This window comes from Calidris pugnax, unplaced genomic scaffold (assembly GCF_001431845.1).
Source record: "Calidris pugnax isolate Ruff unplaced genomic scaffold, ASM143184v1 scaffold51, whole genome shotgun sequence".
In the NCBI taxonomy this organism is placed as follows: Eukaryota; Metazoa; Chordata; class Aves; order Charadriiformes; family Scolopacidae; genus Calidris; species Calidris pugnax.
This window is the reverse complement of record NW_015090797.1, coordinates 4,650,722-4,672,176: the sequence shown is the minus strand read 5'-3', so window position 1 is coordinate 4,672,176 and position 21,455 is coordinate 4,650,722. Positions and strand designations below refer to the sequence as shown.

Sequence of the window (21,455 nt, the reverse complement as noted above, 5' to 3'; positions counted from 1 at the left end):
TGCAAACACTAATGCACATGCTTAATTTAATGTAATGAGTAGTATGTGAGATTCCTCATGCATGCTGTTTAAAGCATAAGCTTAATTACTTTTAGGACTACAGCCTGCACTGAAAATGGAGGAAAAAATACACATTTTGCTATTTACTCAAAAAAGCCCCCAAAACTGTAAGCTGGGTCTCTTATTTCTTCTCTTATTGAGAATGACCTGTGTCTCTAGTCATTGCTGGAGGTTTTACTGCTGTGGACCTACCTCAGGAGCCGGAGCTCTGCAAGGAGAGTGGGATTTTGTTGTGCCTTCTCCGGTGTGGGCTGAGATGCTTGCTCGTGTTCAAGTCGCAGCCTCTGGATCTCCTGTAGGATTTCTCTTGGGGAAGAGAATAAGCAGAAGACTACAAGTCAGTAATTTACCACAAAACCAGCTCACTGGACATCTCTAGAGGAGATAAAGTGCGACTGTATGTAGCTCTTCATCAACGTGGATACGATGACCAGGCTCCAACCAACAAAAGAAGCCCTCAGCACTGGGAAGGTCTCTGGAGAATTTTTAAATAAACTTCTAGGATTTCACCATAAAGGGAAATACTTCTTCAAGACGCCCCAAAATCAGAGGTAGACGTGAAATAGCAATATGCTTAATTAAATTGCTCCCTTCTACTTATTCCCCAGGAATATTTCAAGCATCACACGAAATTCACAAAAACTAAAATAATATCTGGCTCCTTTTGAGTATCAGAGAAAATATTTTGCGCTTAAAAAAAACACTTTTAGTGTAAGTAGAGATCTGAGAGTGGTCAACAATACATGGAGAAGCCCTGTAGCAGGACTTGTTATGACTGGCTTGCCAGCCCTGGAGCGCTGTCAAAAGGCTAATAGAAAGCTTCGCGGCAGAAGGTGGAAACCTTTGTGGAATTTTTCTCTTCTTCACAATGTGGTGGATAGCAGACGGTCAGGAGGCAGCCTCGAACTACAGAAGACAAATGGGGACTGGAGCTGGTGGCTCGTTACACGGTGACAGAAGGCAGTGCAGAGTTTGGGAGAGGAAACCATCTGGTCTGGTCTGGCCGCTATTTTACCGTCCGGCAGTAAAAACAGAACTCTGCTGCCACATGTCTCATGGCATCAGGCAGCCCGATACCCAGGGCCAGATCCTCTGCTGCTAACAAACGGGCGTCACTCCTTTCTGGGGCCAGCTGGCCTATTTCTCCTGCACACCCTTTCTCAGTCCCAGCCACATCCATACCTAGTGCCGCATTTGATCAGCAGCCTGACTCGCTGCTAAACCTTCCTGCAGCCCTGCCCTGTGTTCTGGAGAGCTTTAATCATCTTTTTCACAAATAAAAGCAGGAGAGCATTACATTACCAGTGTGACGGATCCTTTTATCCTTTTGTGTTATAGTGCCACAGAGGATCCAGCTCAAGTTAATCTGGTTTTGAAACAGGATAGATTTTTTTTTTTTTTAAACTCTTCACAAACAGCAGCTGCAAACAGTGAAGTATCAATGATTATATCATGTGATTGAACAGTTCACTCGTTAAAACACAAGGTGGCTGTGGGTTTTAAAGCCCTTGTATTCTGCAGACCTTTTTGTGCCCTGTATGTTTTGTAAGGGGAGGTGTATACGCACGTATAAGCGCACTGCACAGAAGTAGGTGGTAAAAAATGTTAGGAAACAAAGAGACATGCACAACATATGGGACTGAACAAAACCAGGTACCCCGTGGACGCTTACCGGTTTTTATTTTCAAGCTCTGCGATCAGCTGCCTTTGTTGCTTGTTTGCATCAATGGTGAAGGAGATGTCTGATGCCCCTCTCTGCTGACCCTGCTGCTGTTGTGAAAAAAGAGAAGGCTGCACTGAGGGAGGAATAGCCAGCGCACACCCAGGCCTTCAACGCAGACCCCTTCTGTCAAATCTGCTGACAGAAAATGCAGTACCAGGCTCGCCTACGCTAAGAAAAGAGCATCCATGTTGCACTCATACCAGCATGGCTCCATTGCTAGTAAAAGCAGGGTAAGTGCTAGAGTAAATAAGCCTTGGTGTTTACCATCCTGTCATTCATTGCTTCCAAGGAGCTTCCTCTGCACCAGCCGCAAAAGGTGACGGGGCTGCTGCAGGCAGGGCCTGGAATATGGCTCTTAATTTCCATACTACACTGAAGCAAAAAACAGGGTTCCCCTACGAAAAGAAAAGGATGGGTTTCCAGTACAGTGATGCTTCCTTCTTTAAGTGTTGCTAGCAGGTCCAGAGAGGTGATTCTGCCACTTTGCTCAGGTGAGACCTCACCTGGAGTATTGTGTGCAGGTCTGGAGCCCTCAGTATAGGAAAGAGAAGGACCTGATGGAGCAGGTCCAGAGGCGGGCCACTAAAATGATCAGTGGGTTGGAGGACCTCTGCTACGAGGACAGGCTGAGGGAGCTGGGGTTGTTCAGCCTGGAGAAGAGGAGGCTCCGGACAGACCTGATAGCAGCCTTCCAGTACCTGAAGGGAGCCTACAGGAAGGCCGGGGAGAGCCTGTTTACAAAGGCCTGTAGTGACAGGATGAGGGGCAATGGCTTTAAGCTGGAGGGGAGCAGATTTAGATTGGAGATTAGGAGAGGGTTCTTCACTGTGAGGGTGGTGGAGCACTGGAACAGGTTGCCCAGGGAGGTGGTTGAGGCCCCTTCCCTGAAGATATTCAAGGTGAGGCTCGACGAGGCCCTGGGCAACCTGGTCTAGTTGGGGGTGTCCCTGCTGACTGCGGGGAGGTCGGACTAGATGACCTTTGGAGGTCCCTTCCGGCCTAGACAATTCTATGATTTTGAAGGTATGGTTTTACGAAAGTAAAACCAGTCTGAAAGCTGTAATCAGTTTCCAGCCTGCCTGTGTGGCCACGTTTCCTATACACTCATGATGTATCAGGAAAGCTCTTTCCCCAGTCCTTCAGGTACAGCAGAACCCTTTTTTCCTCAATAAAATTAAATGGTCATTAATCTATTTCCTACCAAACTAGGGCAGTGCTCACTGCAGCTTCACTGGACCACGCTCTTTTTTAACGTTCATCAGCAATAACAAATATTGGTTTGTTTGTTCATACTCCTCTATTTCAGTATTGCAGAAATGACAACGCAGAGCAAGACATTTAAAGTCTCACAGCTACCAAAGACATCCATTTATTTTGAACTCCAACCTGAAAAAATCAGACATTACAAAATACTCTGCTGAGTTACTGCTGTGATCTGTTTCCCACTGTAAGAGTCCTGGGAAATGTCGTCTCTGGAGCCCAATTTTATGTGATACCAGGCATCTCCTCCTCCAGGAGGTGGCACCTTGCAGGAATGGACCCTCTGAAAGGATGAAGATACATTTCAGTGCTAACCTTTGTTACCACTGTCTGTGGGGAAAGGACGGTACGTTACACCTGTAGCCATTTACCATTTTTTCTGCTACAGGTACATTTTCCATTATTAACACTCCAACCATAGGGAGTGGCAGAATAAAGCAGGAAAACTGATACACACTGGTGGATGTCACGACTGATACAGAAGGAACCAGGATCTTTGTCCTCAATGCTCGACGTTATTAATACATTTTGTTCCTTAAAAACCAGAATGACCATTAGCAAAGCTTTAAAAATTTCCACTATGTTCCTCATGTGGTGCCACTTTTGCTTGGCAGGATTTCTGTATACAAAACCTTCTCTTTTCCTTCTGTCCCTTGTGTTCAAAGAGCACAGATGGATGGCAATGACAAAGTCAGTATTTTCCTTCAAACCAGCTCTATTTAAGAGCTAGATATTGCTTCCTAATTTTTCCCTCATATCACAGACACATTATATACAACTGATTTCTACCAGTTTCTACCCAGAGACATAATGGAAAGTCTTGTTCCCATAAGGAATTACCGTCCTTCAGAAACAGGACCATCACCTACAGGTTGCCTTCAATTAGAAAAACTGTGTGTCATGCCTCTGGAAGGGATTGACTTGGGCTGGGCTGTGCAGACCAGGAGCACCCCTCTCACCCCCCGCAGCTGCAGGTAAAGTGAAATCTCCCATGACAGAGGGCTGCACAGGTTCATCCTCACTGCCTTTCACTTGGGATGAATGTGTCACAGCGTTTTCACAGGAAGAGCAGTGCCCGATTTTGCCCTTTCAATTGACCCCGCAGCGTAAGTCTCAGTGTGAAAATATGCTTCCTGGCCCTCCGGACCGGCTGTTTTTCACTTGACCATCATTTATGGTCCCTTGTTCTAGCAGATGTACTGAAATGGAAAAAAAGTAACTAGGCTGACCTTATTTGTGCCATTTAAGATTTTATGTACTTTGATCAGGTTCCTGCTTCATTCTCTCTTATTCCTGAATATAGTTAGTGGGGTTTTAGCTTGTCATCACCTTCTATATTGGGATACACAGAGCAGAATAATCATTGCTCTGAAATGAAAATGGGAGCCAGGGCTAATGCAGGGGGTCATTACAGTCATCCTGCTGAAGATCATTCTTTAAAATCCTCAGCATTCAGGGACCCCGTGGCTGTGATATTTGAACTAAAGTGTAAAATGGATTCACCACCCCATTTTTCCACTGCAGTAAATCATTAACCTTTAACCAAAGCTAGTCCAGACAATATTTTCTATTCTTTCCTGAGTTCAAGATGTCAGATTCCCTTTGCTGTAATTGTTTAAATACCATTGCATTAGTATATAGATTATATGCATTAGTATGTGGATTCTTCAGCTTAAATGGACTGCATAGAATTGTTATTACTAAAGCATAACAGTGCCTGATGAGAAGGATTGGCAAAAATAATCCATTAATCATTAAGACGGTCAGATGTAATTTCCCAGATCTTGCCAAGCCCCTGGAACATGACAGAAGGGAAGTACCTTCCTTTTAATTAAAACACTTACTGATGAAGAAGTTTCTGCTGCCAGCCTTGCTGCGTACCTGGCGATCAGCTTATGCTCTTCATCCAGGCGACTCGCACTGTCGAGGACACTGCGCAGGATTGGAGGGGAAGGAGGGGAGGCACGTTAATACACGGTAAAAAAGACAGTTGCACTGTCACACCGTCCACTCACACACCCTCATTACAGAATTTAGAAGCAAAACGTCGCCAAACTAATAACGGCAGATGTTAATTGCGCAAAGGGGAGAAGTGGAAGAGTAATTTCCCTGGAAGGATGAGCTCTTGGGGCCCAACAGCACCTTCCCTTGCAGTAGTCCGCAATCCCAAGGCCATGCAAGATGCAACTCACAAACTATTCTGCCTAAATAGGGGTGGGAGGTGGTCAGGGCCACCAGTCAGCATTTGTTTTTACTTCGTAGCTTTGTCGTATCTCCTAGAAGAGCGATGACTTTTTGGACAATGGATTAGTGGGAACCTCAGTGTTTGCTGAGGTCAATTTTACAAGCTTTGTCAGATTTGCAGCAGAAAACACCATTTAGGACAGTTTTGCAGGGCACTTACTAAGGCCTCACGGACCACAGTTTGGAATGACTGATCTAGGAATTTATAACCAGACTCTTTCATTCTTGGTTTCTTGACAGGTAGGACTCAGATTTCAGAGACTCACATAATGGTGCACCACTGATCCCAGACTTGGACTAACTTTAACCTGGAGCCAACTCCTGGTTGGAGATGCAGGAATCTACTAGCACCGACTACGAAGAGTGTCTGCTTTTGGTCTCCATAAAAATTAACCAGAAAGTGTAAGAACTTCCTGCAAATATGCTGAATTCCTTTAAAATATTGCAACTCATTACTTTTTCTCTAACAATATCAAAGGCAAGTATTTCTCTCAGGTTAATCCCTTGCCTGTGGTCCTTATTTTGAATGGAGGCTATTAGTTAGTCAGATGAGCAGGAAAAAGGTAACATAGTGAGAACCTTTGCTATTTCTAAACATCTAGAAGTTTGCAGAGAATGACTGAAACTAATGAACTGACCAAAAATGAAATATGAAGAGGACTTAGTTGGATAATCCTGTGATTTAGAAACCTGTATCACATTACTATTAAAATATACAAGAGAAAAAAATGCAGCCCCTAAGAAGAGGTGAGCAGAATGCTTTGCTGAGTGGAACACAAGACAGCCTGCAGCCTATCCCAGGAATAAGTCTGACCTCTTTTCTTATGCCTTAGCAACTCTCTGATGTTTTGGCTGAAGGGAGACATCCACATGCCTCCCCACCCATGGGCTCTTCAGGGCACTCAACTGGTTGCTGGCAAATGAGCTTCATGTTTTAAAAGAGTGCGCAAAACAAGGGGTATTTTGGGCATGGACATCTTATTCTGATTTTTGCCAGAAATTATATCTTGAACTTGAAAAGCCTTCCAGACAAAAATGACACTTGTGCAAACAGTTCTGCTTTGGAAGAACTGGCATCTTTAAAAGGAGAAGGAAATATTTCTCAAAAAATTCTCAGTGAGTTCCTATCCCCAGGTACATTGGGGAACAATAATGTGCATCTTTTGGTTGGCTTGATTAAGTCCACTGGGATTTAGTAGTTATGTTTGAAAGATGAGTAGTGGTTGATATTCACTGATCATTAAACTAAAGCTGGGAGTCCTGTGGATTTGTTATGGCTTGCTGAGGTAAGGGAAAAAGAGACAAACACCATCTTTCTCTCATTCTGACAACAACCTATGAGCCCACAAACCTGAAGTTTAGAAAAACAGTAAAGCTTTGACAAGTCAGACCCAGAGGGGTTCATTGTAAACTAAACTTATGCAGCTTAAGACTGCTGGTGGTAGTTGAACGCTGACTTTTTGGCTTTGGTTATGTTTGATTTATTTTGTTACATATAGAGCTTAATTCTACATATACTCAGATTCTTGTGGGATAACTGTTTTGTTTTCTGAGAAGACCCAAGCTAAAGGTATTTTTCTAAATTTATACAGTTCTCTTTCTTAGAGACTCATGCCTACTGTCCTGATACGTTATCCAGAGAAAGAAAGAGGTATGCAACCCTTACAGACACATAAAAACATGCGAACCAGGTAAGAAGGGTTACTTTCATGACAGTACAAACAATTTTTAATTTTTCCATAATGACTAAAACATCACATCCTAACAGATGGCTGTGAAAACAGCAAGCATTCAGCATCAAATCTCCTGTTTACAGCAACATGCAACCACATTACCCATTCTGGAAAAATAATGGATTATGGTTCCACTTGTTGCTATAACACAATCTGCAACATAGTTCTGAGATGCGAGTTAACCCCTGAGACAATGACTTTACTGAACAAACCAAGCCACTGCAGCATTTGATTCTTACTTGCTATCTAATGTCTTTCAGATATATTTATGTGTAGGTAGATGTCATAAAACACTTGTAGGAGTGTGTCAAATTTTGTCTATGAATGCCACAAATCACTGGCCCCAAAGCTTTGTAAATTAAATTTCAGTGTCTGAGATAAATTTAATTCTGGAAGGTACCTATTCTATGTGATCATTAAGCACAGAGGTATGCACAGCAGGATTAGCCTTGCTTGCCAAGACTTTTATACCTCAGAGTTTTGATTTGCCATAATTCACTTCTGTTTTACTTCAGCAACTTTATGGACAATGATGCAGTGAAATACACACAACCTTTAAAATATTATGAATGTGTGTGCAGAATTTGGGACCCGAGAGAATGATTCAGGCATCCCTTTGAAAGAAAATGAACATTTTGCATACAAACATGCTGCTGATGATCCTTCCTTTCTAAAAAAGGTCAACAGTATTTTTAATACTGCTTTGCCATTAGTGACCCTTTCTTTAAAGACTTTATCAGGAATTAATTGGTCTGGCAGAATCATTCTGATGTAGAGTGAATAGACAGTCTTATTGCCTGTACAATAGGACTTCTTTTTTAGGCTTTAGCTGATCTGTGTAATATTCCACAGTCTAAAGGACATCCATTAAAAAGAAAAATGATCTCAAAACTCCAGGTGAAGGATGAAAAATATGATAACCTGTGAACAGAGGAGTGACACCGAAGGATCTTTGCTATTTCTCATGCTTTAGATGTGTCAAGTCAGCCTGTTCTGCAGTAGGCACCCTGCAATAGGTGACGTGGATGTCCCCTGATGGTCCTAAAATTATGTCACCAGTGGTTAGAAAAGTCTCAGAAATGCCAGTCTCTCGTGACATTTTTGCAAGAGAGGTATCAGTGTGGTCTTCATTACATGCTCTTATTCTACAAATCTTCACTTAATAAATAATTTACTATAGAAAATACTGACAAATTAAAGGGTAGGTTTCTAAGCCTCAGGGCTATAAGAACAGTGTCCTAACAACAGCCCACCAAATGTATTCTGAGGATTGTTTATCTGTGACGCTTTCAAAATTGTCCTGGTTTTAAGGCACTTTATACTGAGACACATCATCTGAGCCCTTTGCTATTGTTACTTTGCCATTTAGGTTAGAATCACCAAGATTTTACCATCAAAACGTTAATACCACTCAGGTATATGGGTATAATCATAAACACTAACTCCATGCAAGGGAAGCAAATGTCTATACGTTTCCCCTGTGATCACTGGATCCTTAACGTTTTTCCTTTTTCAAGGGAAGATTTAACCAACTAGAGTTAGTCGCCCTCCACACCCTCTTAATAAACATTTTTTTAAAATAACATAGAATAGCATGGCACTTTCATTGTACAGAAATATGCCTCACCACAGTACTACACAGCATAACACAAAAAAAAATCAGAAAGTAACTTTCTATGGAAGAAAAATAACCTCCTACTAATAATATATTTTATCTTATTTTCTTCTGCACCTAAAAAGACTGAAATTGGTAGAATTAGTATTCAAAACTAGGTAATGTGTCTAACTTACATGAACAAAAAGGAAAACTATTTGCAGTCAAAAGTTCTTCTTTAGAATCAGACACTAAAGGTGAACTAAATGAAATATCGAGTATTGGTTTTACATATTGAAAGATGCTTTGCAATTAAACTAGTCAAAACAACTGGCTAAGGGATACTTTTTCTACCCATACAGTTAATATAAGTAATGAATTAAGTCTTTCTCTTGTTTCTGAATTTGCCCTGGAGTACTGGATTCTAAAAACCCTCAAGTAGCTTATTAGCCTGTGAGGGTTGGAAAGGAAAACCTGTACTTCTAGCTGTGGTATCAAATAACTGCAGATGAAAAATAAAGATAAGCAGTGAAAACTAATTAAATTAATTAAAAAAAAAGTCAAAGTAGAAATACTAGCTACACTTAAACCAGAAAAAAGGTGTACTGGGGTACATTTGACTCATCATTAGCTACTGTAAATTAGCCTGAGTCAATATGTAAAAAAAACCCACCTGGTTTTGTTTTGAAAAGTTACTGTACAGCTCTCAAGATAATTTTATGTATTACACTCACAAAGTATTTCTGTAGGTTCTTCTTGCAGATGAAGGTCCAGCTACAATGATTCCTCTTTTAATCTTTGGCTGCCAGCAGCACTAGAAAATATGTGATGGCACGTGCAGACGGTGTTTGCAGGCAGACACACCAGCTGAGCTGGCCGTCCTGCAGCCTCCCCTCATCAGGAGCCACCTGATTGTGGTTAACTACACCCTTTACGCAATTCACCAAATCTTGTTGAGCTGCAGGGTGAAGTAACTTGAACTCAGGTGCCATCCTAACACAGCTGTGTGGGTTTTGAGCAAATTGCATCCAGCCACTTTGGGGCAGAAGGAATTCACGTTTCCCCGAGGTGCCACCCCAGGCTATAGGAGAGGCAGCAGCTGAGCCTCCTGCAGAGGCCTCGCCTCCCGCTCATGGAAACTGGCTTCACACAGGATGCTTCAGGATGGCAACCTTCTGTTTCTTCTTCTTGTCTTTACCAAAATATAACCCTCCACTTTGCTACTACCAGTTTCATTGCCACAAAGCAGAAAATGGCAATGGAGCATGATCTGATGTATGACTAAGACCGCTGTCCCTCTCGCTTACATTTCTGTCAAAATCTAATCGGTATCTTATATAAAAAACTGAGATTGTTTCTCGTTGAGGATGCTGTGACTGCACTGATTTAGTATCAGTAATCAGACCTTATGTACTACACTTTGCATTGGTTATTTAAACAATTAAGGCCATTATCAGTCACTCTCCATTCATCCCTCAAAAACATTAAATGTGAAGGATGTTATGGCAGATAATTTCTATATGCATATTTGGATACAGACGTACTATGACTTGGCAAGGTTGGCTCAAAAGCTTGAAGGAACAGGTTGGAATGTACTGGATAAAACTTAGAGGATGAAGATGGTAAACACGAGGCTAGGCACTCACAAGGGGATCTAACTGGTGGTCCTCCTGAAGCTAAATAAATCACAGACACGGCATCCAAAATGCCATGCCTGGCAAACCAGCCTATACCAAAAATTACTCTCACTCATGTCCATTCTTTGCTCGCTTCTTGAACGACTGTATCCAGTAAGTCACTCGTGGTAGGCAGGGCCACATTCCTTCTACCTGCCAAATGAGACCAAGTGGTATTGTGCTCCTGTCCTCAATCATGGATGGGCAATGACTGGCCTACACACATGCCCCCACCAGCTTGTTTTCATAGCCAAGGTGTAAATATTACTCAATAAGCCAGGTTTCTGGAAGTGCTTCTCCAGGAATGAAACTAGCCTTCAAAACATTTTTGTTTTGCACAAATGGTTTTCATTTCACTCACTAAAATCTAGTTTGCCTTTGTTTTCCCCTCGGGCACGTTCCAGTGGGCTACAGGGTAGGGAAGCAGATCCAGAACAATAGACCGGCAAACTTTTTTCCCCACTGGGCATGGCAAATTACCCCCTTTTTCAACCAGAGCTACACACAGAAGTGGATTTTGTAAGACTGCTGAGAAGCGTTGTATGCACCATCCCACATGAAGTTCCTTGTTGCCTTCTACGTGTAAGAGGAAAGGGAAAGTTTCTCTTAACCTGGGAAATATTCTGAAACCCAAGGCTTCGTTATGAGCAAAAGAAACCTCATGAGCACAGCTTTGCTGGAAACACTGTACAGCTTTTTGTTCAGCGCCACATTTTCTGGGGCCACATACTACCCTGCCCACCACCCTGCTGGTACAGGGCTGCAGAGTCTAGAGTTTTGTTGCACTGGGAGAGGTGAGCCAGCATTTTTCCTCCCTGGGATGGCTTGCTGCAATGTGCTGGGACAGCAGGTGGGTTTAGTAGACAAAGCTCCCTACTCACTCCCTCAGAAATAATGAACTATGTTCAAGACAGCCCTTAAAAAAAATTATCATACTTGAGTCCAAATGAAAGATACGGGCAAATTTATATATAAGATTCAAACAGTGCAGAAATCAGGCAGATTTAAAAACAATGCCTGATGTATGTAGAAATTGAAATGAACTTCTCCCTCCACTAGGCTAATAAGCAAATTCCTATTATTATTATTATCACTGTTTATATGCTATCACAACTTCTTGAACTATGTTCAAGACAGCCCTTAAAAAAATTATCATACTTGAGTCCGAATGAAAGATACAGGCAAATTTATATATAAGATTCAAGCAGTGCAGAAATCGGGCAGATTTAAAAACAATGCCCGACGATACACCACCTCAATAATTATTACCTTGAAAAGAGAGACTTGTTGGTCATCGCTGATTTCTCTACTACCACCAAGTCCTGTACTGACTGGTATCCCACTGGTATCCCAAAGCATGGTATCCCAAATCAATCCGTATGGCCATTCCTCACTAAGCATTTTCCATTGCAATGCTTAATAATGGGCAATAAGCTTTGGCCATATGGCCACTAATTATTTGCCATACCTCGCTTACTTTGAAGGTAAGGTGAAGCTACAAATTACACACCGCCTCAATAATTATTACCTTGAAAAGATGGACTTGTTGGTCATCGCTGATTTCTCTACTACCACCAAGTCCTGTCTTGACCGGTATCCCAATGGTATCCCAAAGCATGGTATCCCAAATCAATCCATATGGCCATTCCTCACTAAGCAATTATTTGCCATATCTCACCTATTATTATTATTATCACTGTTTATATGCTATCACAACTTCTTACTTTGAAGGTAAGGTGAAGCTACAAATGATACACCACCTCAATAATTATTACCTTGAAAAGAGAGACTTGTTGGTCATCGCTGATTTCTCTACTACCACCAAGTCCTGTACTGACTGGTATCCCACTGGTATCCCAAAGCATGGTATCCCAAATCAATCCGTATGGCCATTCCTCACTAAGCATTTTCCATTGCAATGCTTAATAATGGGCAATAAGCTTTGGCCATATGGCCACTAATTATTTGCCATACCTCGCTACTTAGCAGCGCTAGAGAGAATAACAGCAATTGCCCCAATCCACCAACTTTGGGAGGACATGCCCCGTATCCATAACACATTCCCTTAAGGTTAGTGCTCGTAGAGAGCTCCTTCAAGCTTGTAGCCAGGAAGGGAGAGGAAAAGCATTTGGGCGACCAACGTTCCCTTTCCTGGGTTCCCCAAAGGTGCCAAACCTGCACTAACCGTGCGGGGTTGCTCTGCAGCATGTTGACATACAACCCGATGAGTACATGTTCATCGGCCAGCCTGTCTGCAACATCGAGGCTGTACTGCAACCTGAAATGGGGGCGGGGGGAGAGAAGGGGCAGTCCGGACAGACAGAGGGAAATAAACAGAGAAAGCAGGAGCAAGTGAGATTGTGAAATGGGAACTTAGGAAGGAATACTTAAGCCTTCTCAGGTAAAAAAAAAAAAAAAAAAAGGAAAAAAAAAAAGGTAGTCCAGAAATTATTGTGTTATTATTACAATTTTTATGTTAAGTATTTAATGGCTTAGAATGGTAGAATCCCACTCGATTACAGAGCCAGCCTCATAAATCAGCGAGATGCCAGATCAGGCCAAGGACTGGAGCTGTACAGTACCATTTATTTTAAAATACAGCAGATTGTGAGGTCAGCACTATTTGCCTTAATATACTACGTATTGCATATATATGTTAAATATACATATGTTACACATATGATTAACATACAGAAATCATAAATTGGACTTGTTTGGAAGTGTCTGATCAAGACCTCACACATCCAGTTGTAGACAAATATATTTAAACATGCCCAACTTAGCTCACTGGGTTAATTGGTTATCACAGTTTTCTCAGGAAAGATGTTTACAGAATACACTAAAAGCAGGAGGAAAAGGTTTTGGTTTAGCTGTGTTAGTGCAAGCTATGAACATACTCTCTCTTTAACTTACCCTTTGCCTTTCAAGAAAGCTGGAGCAGCCCTAGCCAGCAGTTTGCTCTGTTCTACTTCAGTATTCTTGGAAGGAGAGCTAGTTAATAAGACAGGAAAACTAAGAAGAGGGTAAACAGTGATGTCTGAAATTCATTACAGAACAGAGTTTGGAGAAACTCATTCAAGTGCCCTGGACTGAATAAAACAGCAATAGAAGCTTTAAGGAAATTTTAGAAAACTCCAGGAAATGCAAAGTCAGGAATTACAGTTTTCCCTCCTGTTCTCCAAAAGCAAATATAAAGCTTTCACTACAGAAAAGACAAAATGTGCTTTTCTCACAAATGGGGAGCTGAAAGCTTGTGTAGTTTCCAGGTAGAGTCCAAGATAAACATCATCTTAAATGCAGCTTTCAAGTTGGGAAAGCTTCACCGTAACGGCTAAATTGCTTTTCTCTACATTTGCCGTAAGATAGTTTCAGTAATCTATGGAAATGTGCTTATTTAGAACCAGTGAAGGCATACACCAGTTTAATTTTAGAAGTACTGTTGTTCTTCTGTTGATTTAAAAAAAAATACATAGATCATCAAACCCACTTTTCCCCCCCCCTCTAATTGCAATACTTAATGGATTGAAGTAACCACATCTTTCCTAATGCTAAAATACCCATGTTAATAAGATAACGCTATCTAAAAATGCAGAGATTGAAATGTTAGTTTTTCTTTCATGGTGCAACATTTTTGATTTAAAAACCAACAAAGCAAAACAAAAGTATATTTTACTTTCTTCTCTTAAAAATTTTTCACCTTTAATTTTACTGATACTGTAAATGTCTTCCTTTGATCAAAAGACGGGTGTGTGAGCATGCACGCACCTGTGCATCCAGGGGTGTGTGTGTGTGTATAGGCAGATGATGTTGCACAAATGTAATGCATGACAAATCTGAGCAGATGGGGCTCTGATGGGCTGAAGATCAAAACCTTTAATATTGGGACACAGAAGGTATTCAGTAAGATGAGGTGTGGGCCATTCCCCTCCTTTTGGGAGGTCAAGCTTGGCAGTGGGGCTCTGAAAAGGATGGTACAGAAGGGTGTCATAAGAACCCAAGCCCTATTGATTTATGATAAATCTGGAAGAGAGCTGAATGTAATGCTGTACCGCACAGCAAGAAAAAACACGTGCTTCATGTTTCTATGCCCATCAACATGCTACTTGTGTGGGTTGCACTTCCACTGAAGGGATAGCCATGCAGATAAACATGCTCCATGCCATCTAGAATATGTTTTCCACCCATGTTTTCTTCCCAGTCACAGAGGGAAAAGGCATTCAAGGGGTACAGCGTGTGCCATTTCAGCCAAAAATGTAGCTTTTGGTTCTTAAAGATGTATTTGTTGCCACAATGGGAGACCAAAGACCCTGGGGCACATTTTGTGCTTTGCTTCCTAACAGTGCAGTGTGATGCCTCCTCTGCCAACTAAATTCTCCTCTCCCAGAAGCAACACAGTCAGGGTGGAGGGACAGGCAAGCAAACGTGACATGTTGAACATCTGACATAATGTCTATCAACGTCCATGTCCTTCTTAGTTGATTAAGCAAATTTGTATCTTGCAACCTCTCCTTATGAGATGTTTTCTAAGGCTTTCTGATGTTTGTGTGTCTCTTCTGGACTCTGTCTTGCCAGTTGGCATATCCATCCCTGGGCCTCACTGGCTGCAAACCTCCAGGCAGAGGTCTCCTCCTCCAAGGAATGAGTTTTGGTGGCTTTCCACATGAAGTCCCAGGGTCAGATGCAATCTAACAATTGTATTGCTGACTTCAATTAGTTTGTGGTTCACTGCAACTGCTAGGTCCTCTGTTGAAATACTTCTGTCCATCCAATTATGCTCCATCTTTTATTTGATTATTTGCTTCCCTGCTACAGCACTTTTCACTTACAATTACTGAGTTTCCTCTAACGGATTTCAGATCATTTGGACATCAATTACTACTGTTGCAACTGAGCTCATTTTTTAATTTAGAAACTGCTCTCCAAGCACTCCTTCCCATAACTATTTCAACCTTTGTGCCACCTACAAATTGCATACGCTCAGTCTATTGCTCCCACTAGGTCATTACAAGAAACGGAGCATAGTGTCTGACTTAGGATAGCCTTCAAGAATCCCAGCTGATGTGTCCTCCTAGAATGACAGGAATCTTTTGAAAATGTAATTACCGATTTTCAATGTTGCTCTTATACTAATTTCCCCTAGTCCATATTTCCTTTGTGTACTTCTGTGTCATCTGGGACTATGTCAGAAGTCCTTTTAAGGTCAACCTGCAGCATGTGTACTGCATCTTTTTTACCCCCTGGACCAGTTATCTAGTCAATGAAATAAATTAGTTTGGTTTGATATAATTTTTTCTTGACAAATCCATGCTGGTTATTTCTCATTGGTTTATTATCCTCCAGGTGCTTACTAATTCGTTCATAATTTCAGTATCTTCAGATACCAAAGGCAGGCTGTCTCTTGCATAAACCCTTCTATCTTTGTCTCTGTTTCTGCCTTCAAGCTTCCTTCATTGGGAAGGGCTGACATTTGTCCTTCTTGTTCTTCCACATCTTCCTACATGCTCTACATATTCCCTAAAATACAGCTAATACTTCAGAGATTGTTTTGGCCACAGTGAGTTACTCTGGAACATGCATTTTAAAGATATATTCCTCTTAAAATGGAACAGTTTGCAAGATGCCAAAGAATGCTTCCCCATCCAAATTAAGAGACAAAATCTCCAACTCTTTGTATCTACAAAGAGGTAGACCTAACAATATTGACATAAGTGTCATACCCTCTTTAGTGTCAACCTGGCTACTAAACAATTATATATATATATGATTGCTTTCCCTTAGCAGGCAAAATACTGCTGATGAAATAAGGAAGATTCTCATCTTGCTCTGAAAACAACATATGAAGGCAACATAGAGTTAAAATATACCATGCTCCTTAGAGGTAGAAACATGGACAACAGCAGCAGCAACCAGCACGTCTTGCTCCAAAGTTAGCTGTTGTCCAGAAATTAGGCCTAATCTTTCGCTATGCCCAGGTAGAATATCCAATTCTTTTCAGCTTTTATGTGAAGTTCAAAAAAGGCACCAGCTACCCTGACTCAGCATTAAATAAAACTCAATTTCTCCTTGGCTATGGGCATTTAATACCATTGTGCATTCTATCTATTTACCACAGAATTGCCAAGTAATTTCAAGTTCATCAGAATGTGCTGCATCACTCCATTTATTCCAGTTTATTACTCCCTTAGAAGAACTAAATGTATAAGATGGGGGGGCGGGGCTGAGAAAAATGCAAGAAAAAATGTTCAGTTTCATCTTACCCCACCTTAGCCCTGTAATTCAATAGCTTAAAGACAACATATATTAAGAGAGAGAAAGAGATTGTATCCATTACTGTGGTAGCTATGTACTTTAAGGCAGCTGGGGAGCTAAAGAATCCAAGTAAGGAAGAAAACATTAATTTAGGACATAGAGTTATTCCTCTTGACTGGACAGAAGTTTCTATAATGCTCAATTTACCTGTTTTGACATAACGTGTCCAATTCATTGGGTTTGCAAGGGCATTACCAACTTTGCAGCAATATTCCCTTGCTCTGCTGCCCTCTACGTAATTTGGGATCACAAAACCAAATGTGAGATTAATAACTGAATATTAGCTACATTAAAACAATTACAGGTCTTGTGGTTTTAATCACGTATTAGCTGTCATTGCAGCAAATGACTGTGATTTGGTATTTGGGAGAAGATCACAGATTTTTTTGTTTCTTTTGAAATATAAGTGCTGTAAAGTTGTTCTTGAGCTGTACAGAGCTTATTGCTGATATCAGTTTGCACCCTGGATATATTTAGAAGAAAGGTGCTTGTAATATTTATGCCAACCTCCTCATGAAAGCTCTCTTACGGACATGGTGGCTCAAACTAAGCAAAGCAAGCAGAGAAATTTTAAAAGGATTTTGATTCTGAAGTGGTTCGAAGAAACAAAGCAGCACCTCAGGGAAAGCCTGAATCCGACCTCATTTGAGCTTTGGAATAATTGCACGCCCACCCAAAATCAGTGCTTTAGACGCAATTAAACTGCAAGGAACATATAACGTTCAATCTCCTTTCGGTTGTTCCCCACAGTTTGTCACTGTATTTACTAGTTAGCAAAGACCTTTCCTCTAATAAGATTCTTCTCCTTCCCAGTTCATTTCCCTTTTTCACCCGTGAATCCAGAAATGAAGATGATACCGTGCTGAACTTAGGAGACCATACCCATTTCCAGCAGCAGAGTGACCCGCTGTGCTGAATTCAGCATCTCCTGCTACAGGGAGAAACTGGTTGCGAATGGCAGTGTTCTTATGTGAACACAGCCACCTGAAATAAGTACCATGGGAATGCTACAAATGCCAGTTTCTGCCAATCCTCCTTTGCATAAACATTCTAATTCCATAAAAACTTTCTTTAAAGCTATCTGAAACCTCTGGACTAGACTGCAACACAAATGAAAGGAACCGTAAGTTATCTGCAGTGAAAACGGAGCCAGCAGAGCTTTCAGCATTGATTACGTGCAGCTAGAAATTTACTCTGAGTTTGTACAATTTTTGCTATAATTTGAATCACGGAGCATTTAATAGAAAATCAGCACAACTGCAAACAGAGCTGTCATAGTCTGTTTCTCTGATGTATGAGAGGATGAGCTTCCACTAATGAGGCCTGATTTTCCCAGGGCAATAATAATCACAGTAAAATCTAAAAGAATGAATGAAGATACTGTTATTAGTCTAATACAGATTGAAGAACTTGGCATTTAGCAGAAAAGTACCTTGGTCTCAGTACTTTCTTACTGAATTATAGCTAATATTCATGGATTAATGAAAAAAGAAAGGTCATTACACTACACAGTAAAAGAAAATTGGGAAACTGTTCTTATCCAACTGTGTATTTCTTTTATGCAGGATGAAAAAGGCTCTTCCTTTAGGTGACTAAGATGAGAGGGAATGCTGGAAAAAGGGTGCAGCAACCAGAGGCATCAGTTCAAATCCCAGGCTCACTACGTAAATGGGAAGTCTTCTTTAGGTTCAGTAGGATTCAGATCTGCCTTTTCTGTGGCCATTTTAGAGAAGCAAAGCAAAGGGGTGTGGGAAAGGTTATTGGGAAGCGGCACTAACTGCAGAACAGTAACAGCCAGCAGCGAGAGCCATGGAAGAGGAGGCAGTGGCTGGCTGTGAGACCTGGAGTCATTTCCAGGCTCTGCTGTGAGCCTCTTTCCTTCCTCAGTCAACAACGCATCAGGCAAGTCATACAAAGACAACGAAACCATAAAGCCGTACTTTTTTTTCATTTTCAAAAACAATGTTTCCAACTTCCTCTAAGAGATACGTTAATATTAATCCTACGTGAAAGGGTAAAATGAAAGATTTGTGCTGTGCAGAAGCAAGAGAAGTTGGCAAAGCCCACAGCCAGCAGGAAGTCTATTCAGAGGGCTAATTAGAGCCACAGAAACCCTCGAGCCCACCAGAGTCCTCCTTAAAGGGTATCTTTAGTAGTTTAGCAGAGCCGCTAATGATTTAGTGCATGAGCTACAGAACTACAGCGATTAGTGGGTTAGTGCTCTCATACTGACCGTGAATTGTTGTGCAGCTGATTTACATACAGCTTTATAAGAGAATGCTCATCAGCCACAGGACTGGCTGCATTTATACCCCCAAGTAACCTGAATGATTCAAACAATGAAACCTTGTTAATACTCTAAAAAGTGCACACACAGAGATCAGTGTGTTCAGAATGTGCTCGTGACAATAAATGCAATTTGTAACCATTTAGAAAGGATGCTGACTTAAGAGTTGGTAGGGTGCTTTTTATTTTTAATAAAAAAAAAGCAAATTAAATTTATAAGAGTTGAAAAAAAAAATATCAAGAGTAAGTTGTCAAGAACTTAAAATTCCTGCTAGGTCACTGAAATGTAAGTTACAGTATCTTTTAATATACAAGCAATGTGATTGCTTTACATATCAGGGTGCTGTTAACCCTAAAAAGCCAGAACTGACTGCTGCAGCATCATGGAAACTGTTTGCCGTGTAAGGACATCATGCTATCCACTTATAAGGAAATCTGGGTACCTATGGTTGTGGGGCTTTTTTTTTTTTTGTCTCTTGCCTTCAGGGAATTTGCCATCAAGGAGTTCTTCCTCTAGGAGAAAAGAAATTCTAAATGCTCGGGGATCATATAAATTTAATCCTGATAGTTAAAGACAGTCAGTTGAATAACTGAAGAAAACAAAAGTAAAATAATCAGGATTTTTTCAAATGTAAAGAAAAAACAAGCAGCACAGTAGACAGTAGTGCCGTGATTATTACTGCAGGTACCTGGCCTTAAATGGCAAAGCATCAGCACAGGGACCTCCTGGGGATAAACAGAAGCAACAGCTCCACTCTTAAAGAGCATTGCTCTTAATGACCTGCCCTGGAGAGGCCACAAATAGATTGTCCTGCCTTGCCCTGGCACATCCAGTTCCATACATTCCAACAACACAAACAAATGAGCAGCAGATCTGGTCTTAGGGGCTGCTTTGGGACTGGCTTTCAGAAAGCCTCCCAGTCACAGCCAGCAGCTCCGTGCACTAAGACAACACCGAGAGCTTACAGTTTACAGCTCTTGGTAACGATAAATCCAAGTAGTATTAAACCATCTTTGCTGTGACATTGCAGTACGGTACACTGCGGGTTTGCTTTCGGTGTTAAAAAAGGTGGTCACACATACTCAGAGCTTGTGTTGGGTTATTCAGGAACACTGAAGCACTGACAGGTACAGCAAAAACCAAGCAATAAAACCCATTCAAGGCAGGCATATCACCCATCTTCCCCAGCTGGAAGTTATTTTTCGGCTACCTTCTCAGCTACGTGCATTGTAAGGCTTACATAGGTGGGGTAAAACAGCTAGCAAATGCTACACACATATTTTGGCTGCATGAGTCAAAATACTGAGCCAAAAGGTACACTCAGCTGCAAGCACCCTCTCTGGGGCATTCATGTTTCTGACCGCTCTTTTCTGATTTGTTTGCTGAAGGGCCACCATATGACCAAATGCCATATCACCACCTCTCTTGTAGCCTTTAATGAAAATCTGAACGCTTTAACAGGAGTAAGGATGCCCTGCTGTATCTTGCAAGCGTGAAGACATTTTTCTCTTTGTTCACATCCCATCTTGCAGCCCGATGCAGGCATTCCCAGTAGGGGAAGGCATGTCCCAGTTTCTCTGTTCCCACAGAACGGCTCCTCGCCAGCAGCCCACGTTCAGCCCCTGGGTGGTGGGAGGGTGCTACACTGCACGTTTAGAGGGACATAATGGTTCAAACGAGAAAACTAAAGTCCTGTGCTCTGTTGTGAGGAGCTTGGGGTGCCCTAACTCCACCTCTCCATCCAGATGTCTCAGCATCAGTCCAAAATAACCACAGCATTTCTCTGCTCGTGTCCGTTAATTTTATTTTGCGTTCTGTTTTTTTTTTTTCTGGGGCAAATTGAAAATTGAAACCTCCGCCTCTCTCATATAACGTTTTAACATAAATTAGGGTAAGAACTCACCTTCTGTTTGCAAAAGGACTTCCTGAGGGAACGGAGTGGGAGAAGAGTGTGTCATTCATGCTGGTTACAGGTCGGGGGGGCCTAGAAGGAGGCAAAATATCCAGTTGCATTAAATTTTGCACAGAAGAAAACTCACCAGCAATAGTATTTACAAAGAACAAAATGAGCTCCTTGTTAAAGTAACATTACCGCTAGCATCTTCTACTTTAAGTAGCAATAGCTCCAAATTAAAGACACTGTGTTTTTAACCAGAAGTCAACAAAAACACACTGGTACTTAGGTCTGGAAAGAAATAATGCTTTTGTGCGTGCTGAAGTGAGTTTTAAGCAACTTGCTTGATTTTTTATTTCCCCTGCTTGGGCAAAATAAGCACTGTGCCATTTTTTCCTTTCCAGAGCCTGTTGTCCATGGTACAGTCACTGCTTCCAGCCAGCTCGGCTGGGCACTGGTACCAGCTTCACTGTGGCATCATGAAGGTCTGCAGGGGGCAACTGCCAAGAAATTACACATTTTTGTCATGAGGTTCACCAGGTTTATCCCTGGCTCCAAGCTTCCTGATGCCATATCGACGTAGTGACCGCAGTGTACCCACAGCCCTCAGTGTCCCATGAAATACAGGTAGTACTAAACTGGTTTAACTGCAAAGCTTTTCAACTGGTATATCAA

At 41.6% G+C, this 21,455-nt stretch overlaps 1 protein-coding gene across 26 annotated transcripts in view; it reads right to left on the bottom strand.

Moving 5' to 3' along the window:
* DTNA (dystrobrevin alpha) overlaps window positions 1-21,455 on the bottom strand; it is a 190,657-nt gene that overhangs the window by 27,884 nt on the left and 141,318 nt on the right. For 7 of the 26 annotated variants that reach the window (XM_014936934.1, XM_014936931.1, XM_014936944.1 and 4 more), the window contains 7 exons: window positions 20,790-20,870; window positions 18,833-18,922; window positions 13,204-13,281; window positions 12,476-12,568; window positions 4,888-4,975; window positions 1,733-1,830; window positions 253-366 (listed from right to left, as the gene is read on the bottom strand). In XM_014936934.1, coding sequence (XP_014792420.1) covers window positions 253-366; window positions 1,733-1,830; window positions 4,888-4,975; window positions 12,476-12,568; window positions 13,204-13,281; window positions 18,833-18,922; window positions 20,790-20,870 — 642 coding nt within the window. The remainder of the gene's footprint in view (window positions 1-252; window positions 367-1,732; window positions 1,831-4,887; window positions 4,976-12,475; window positions 12,569-13,203; window positions 13,282-18,832; window positions 18,923-20,789; window positions 20,871-21,455) is intronic. The other 19 variants (XM_014936952.1, XM_014936954.1, XM_014936955.1 and 16 more) reach the window with 10 other exon arrangements.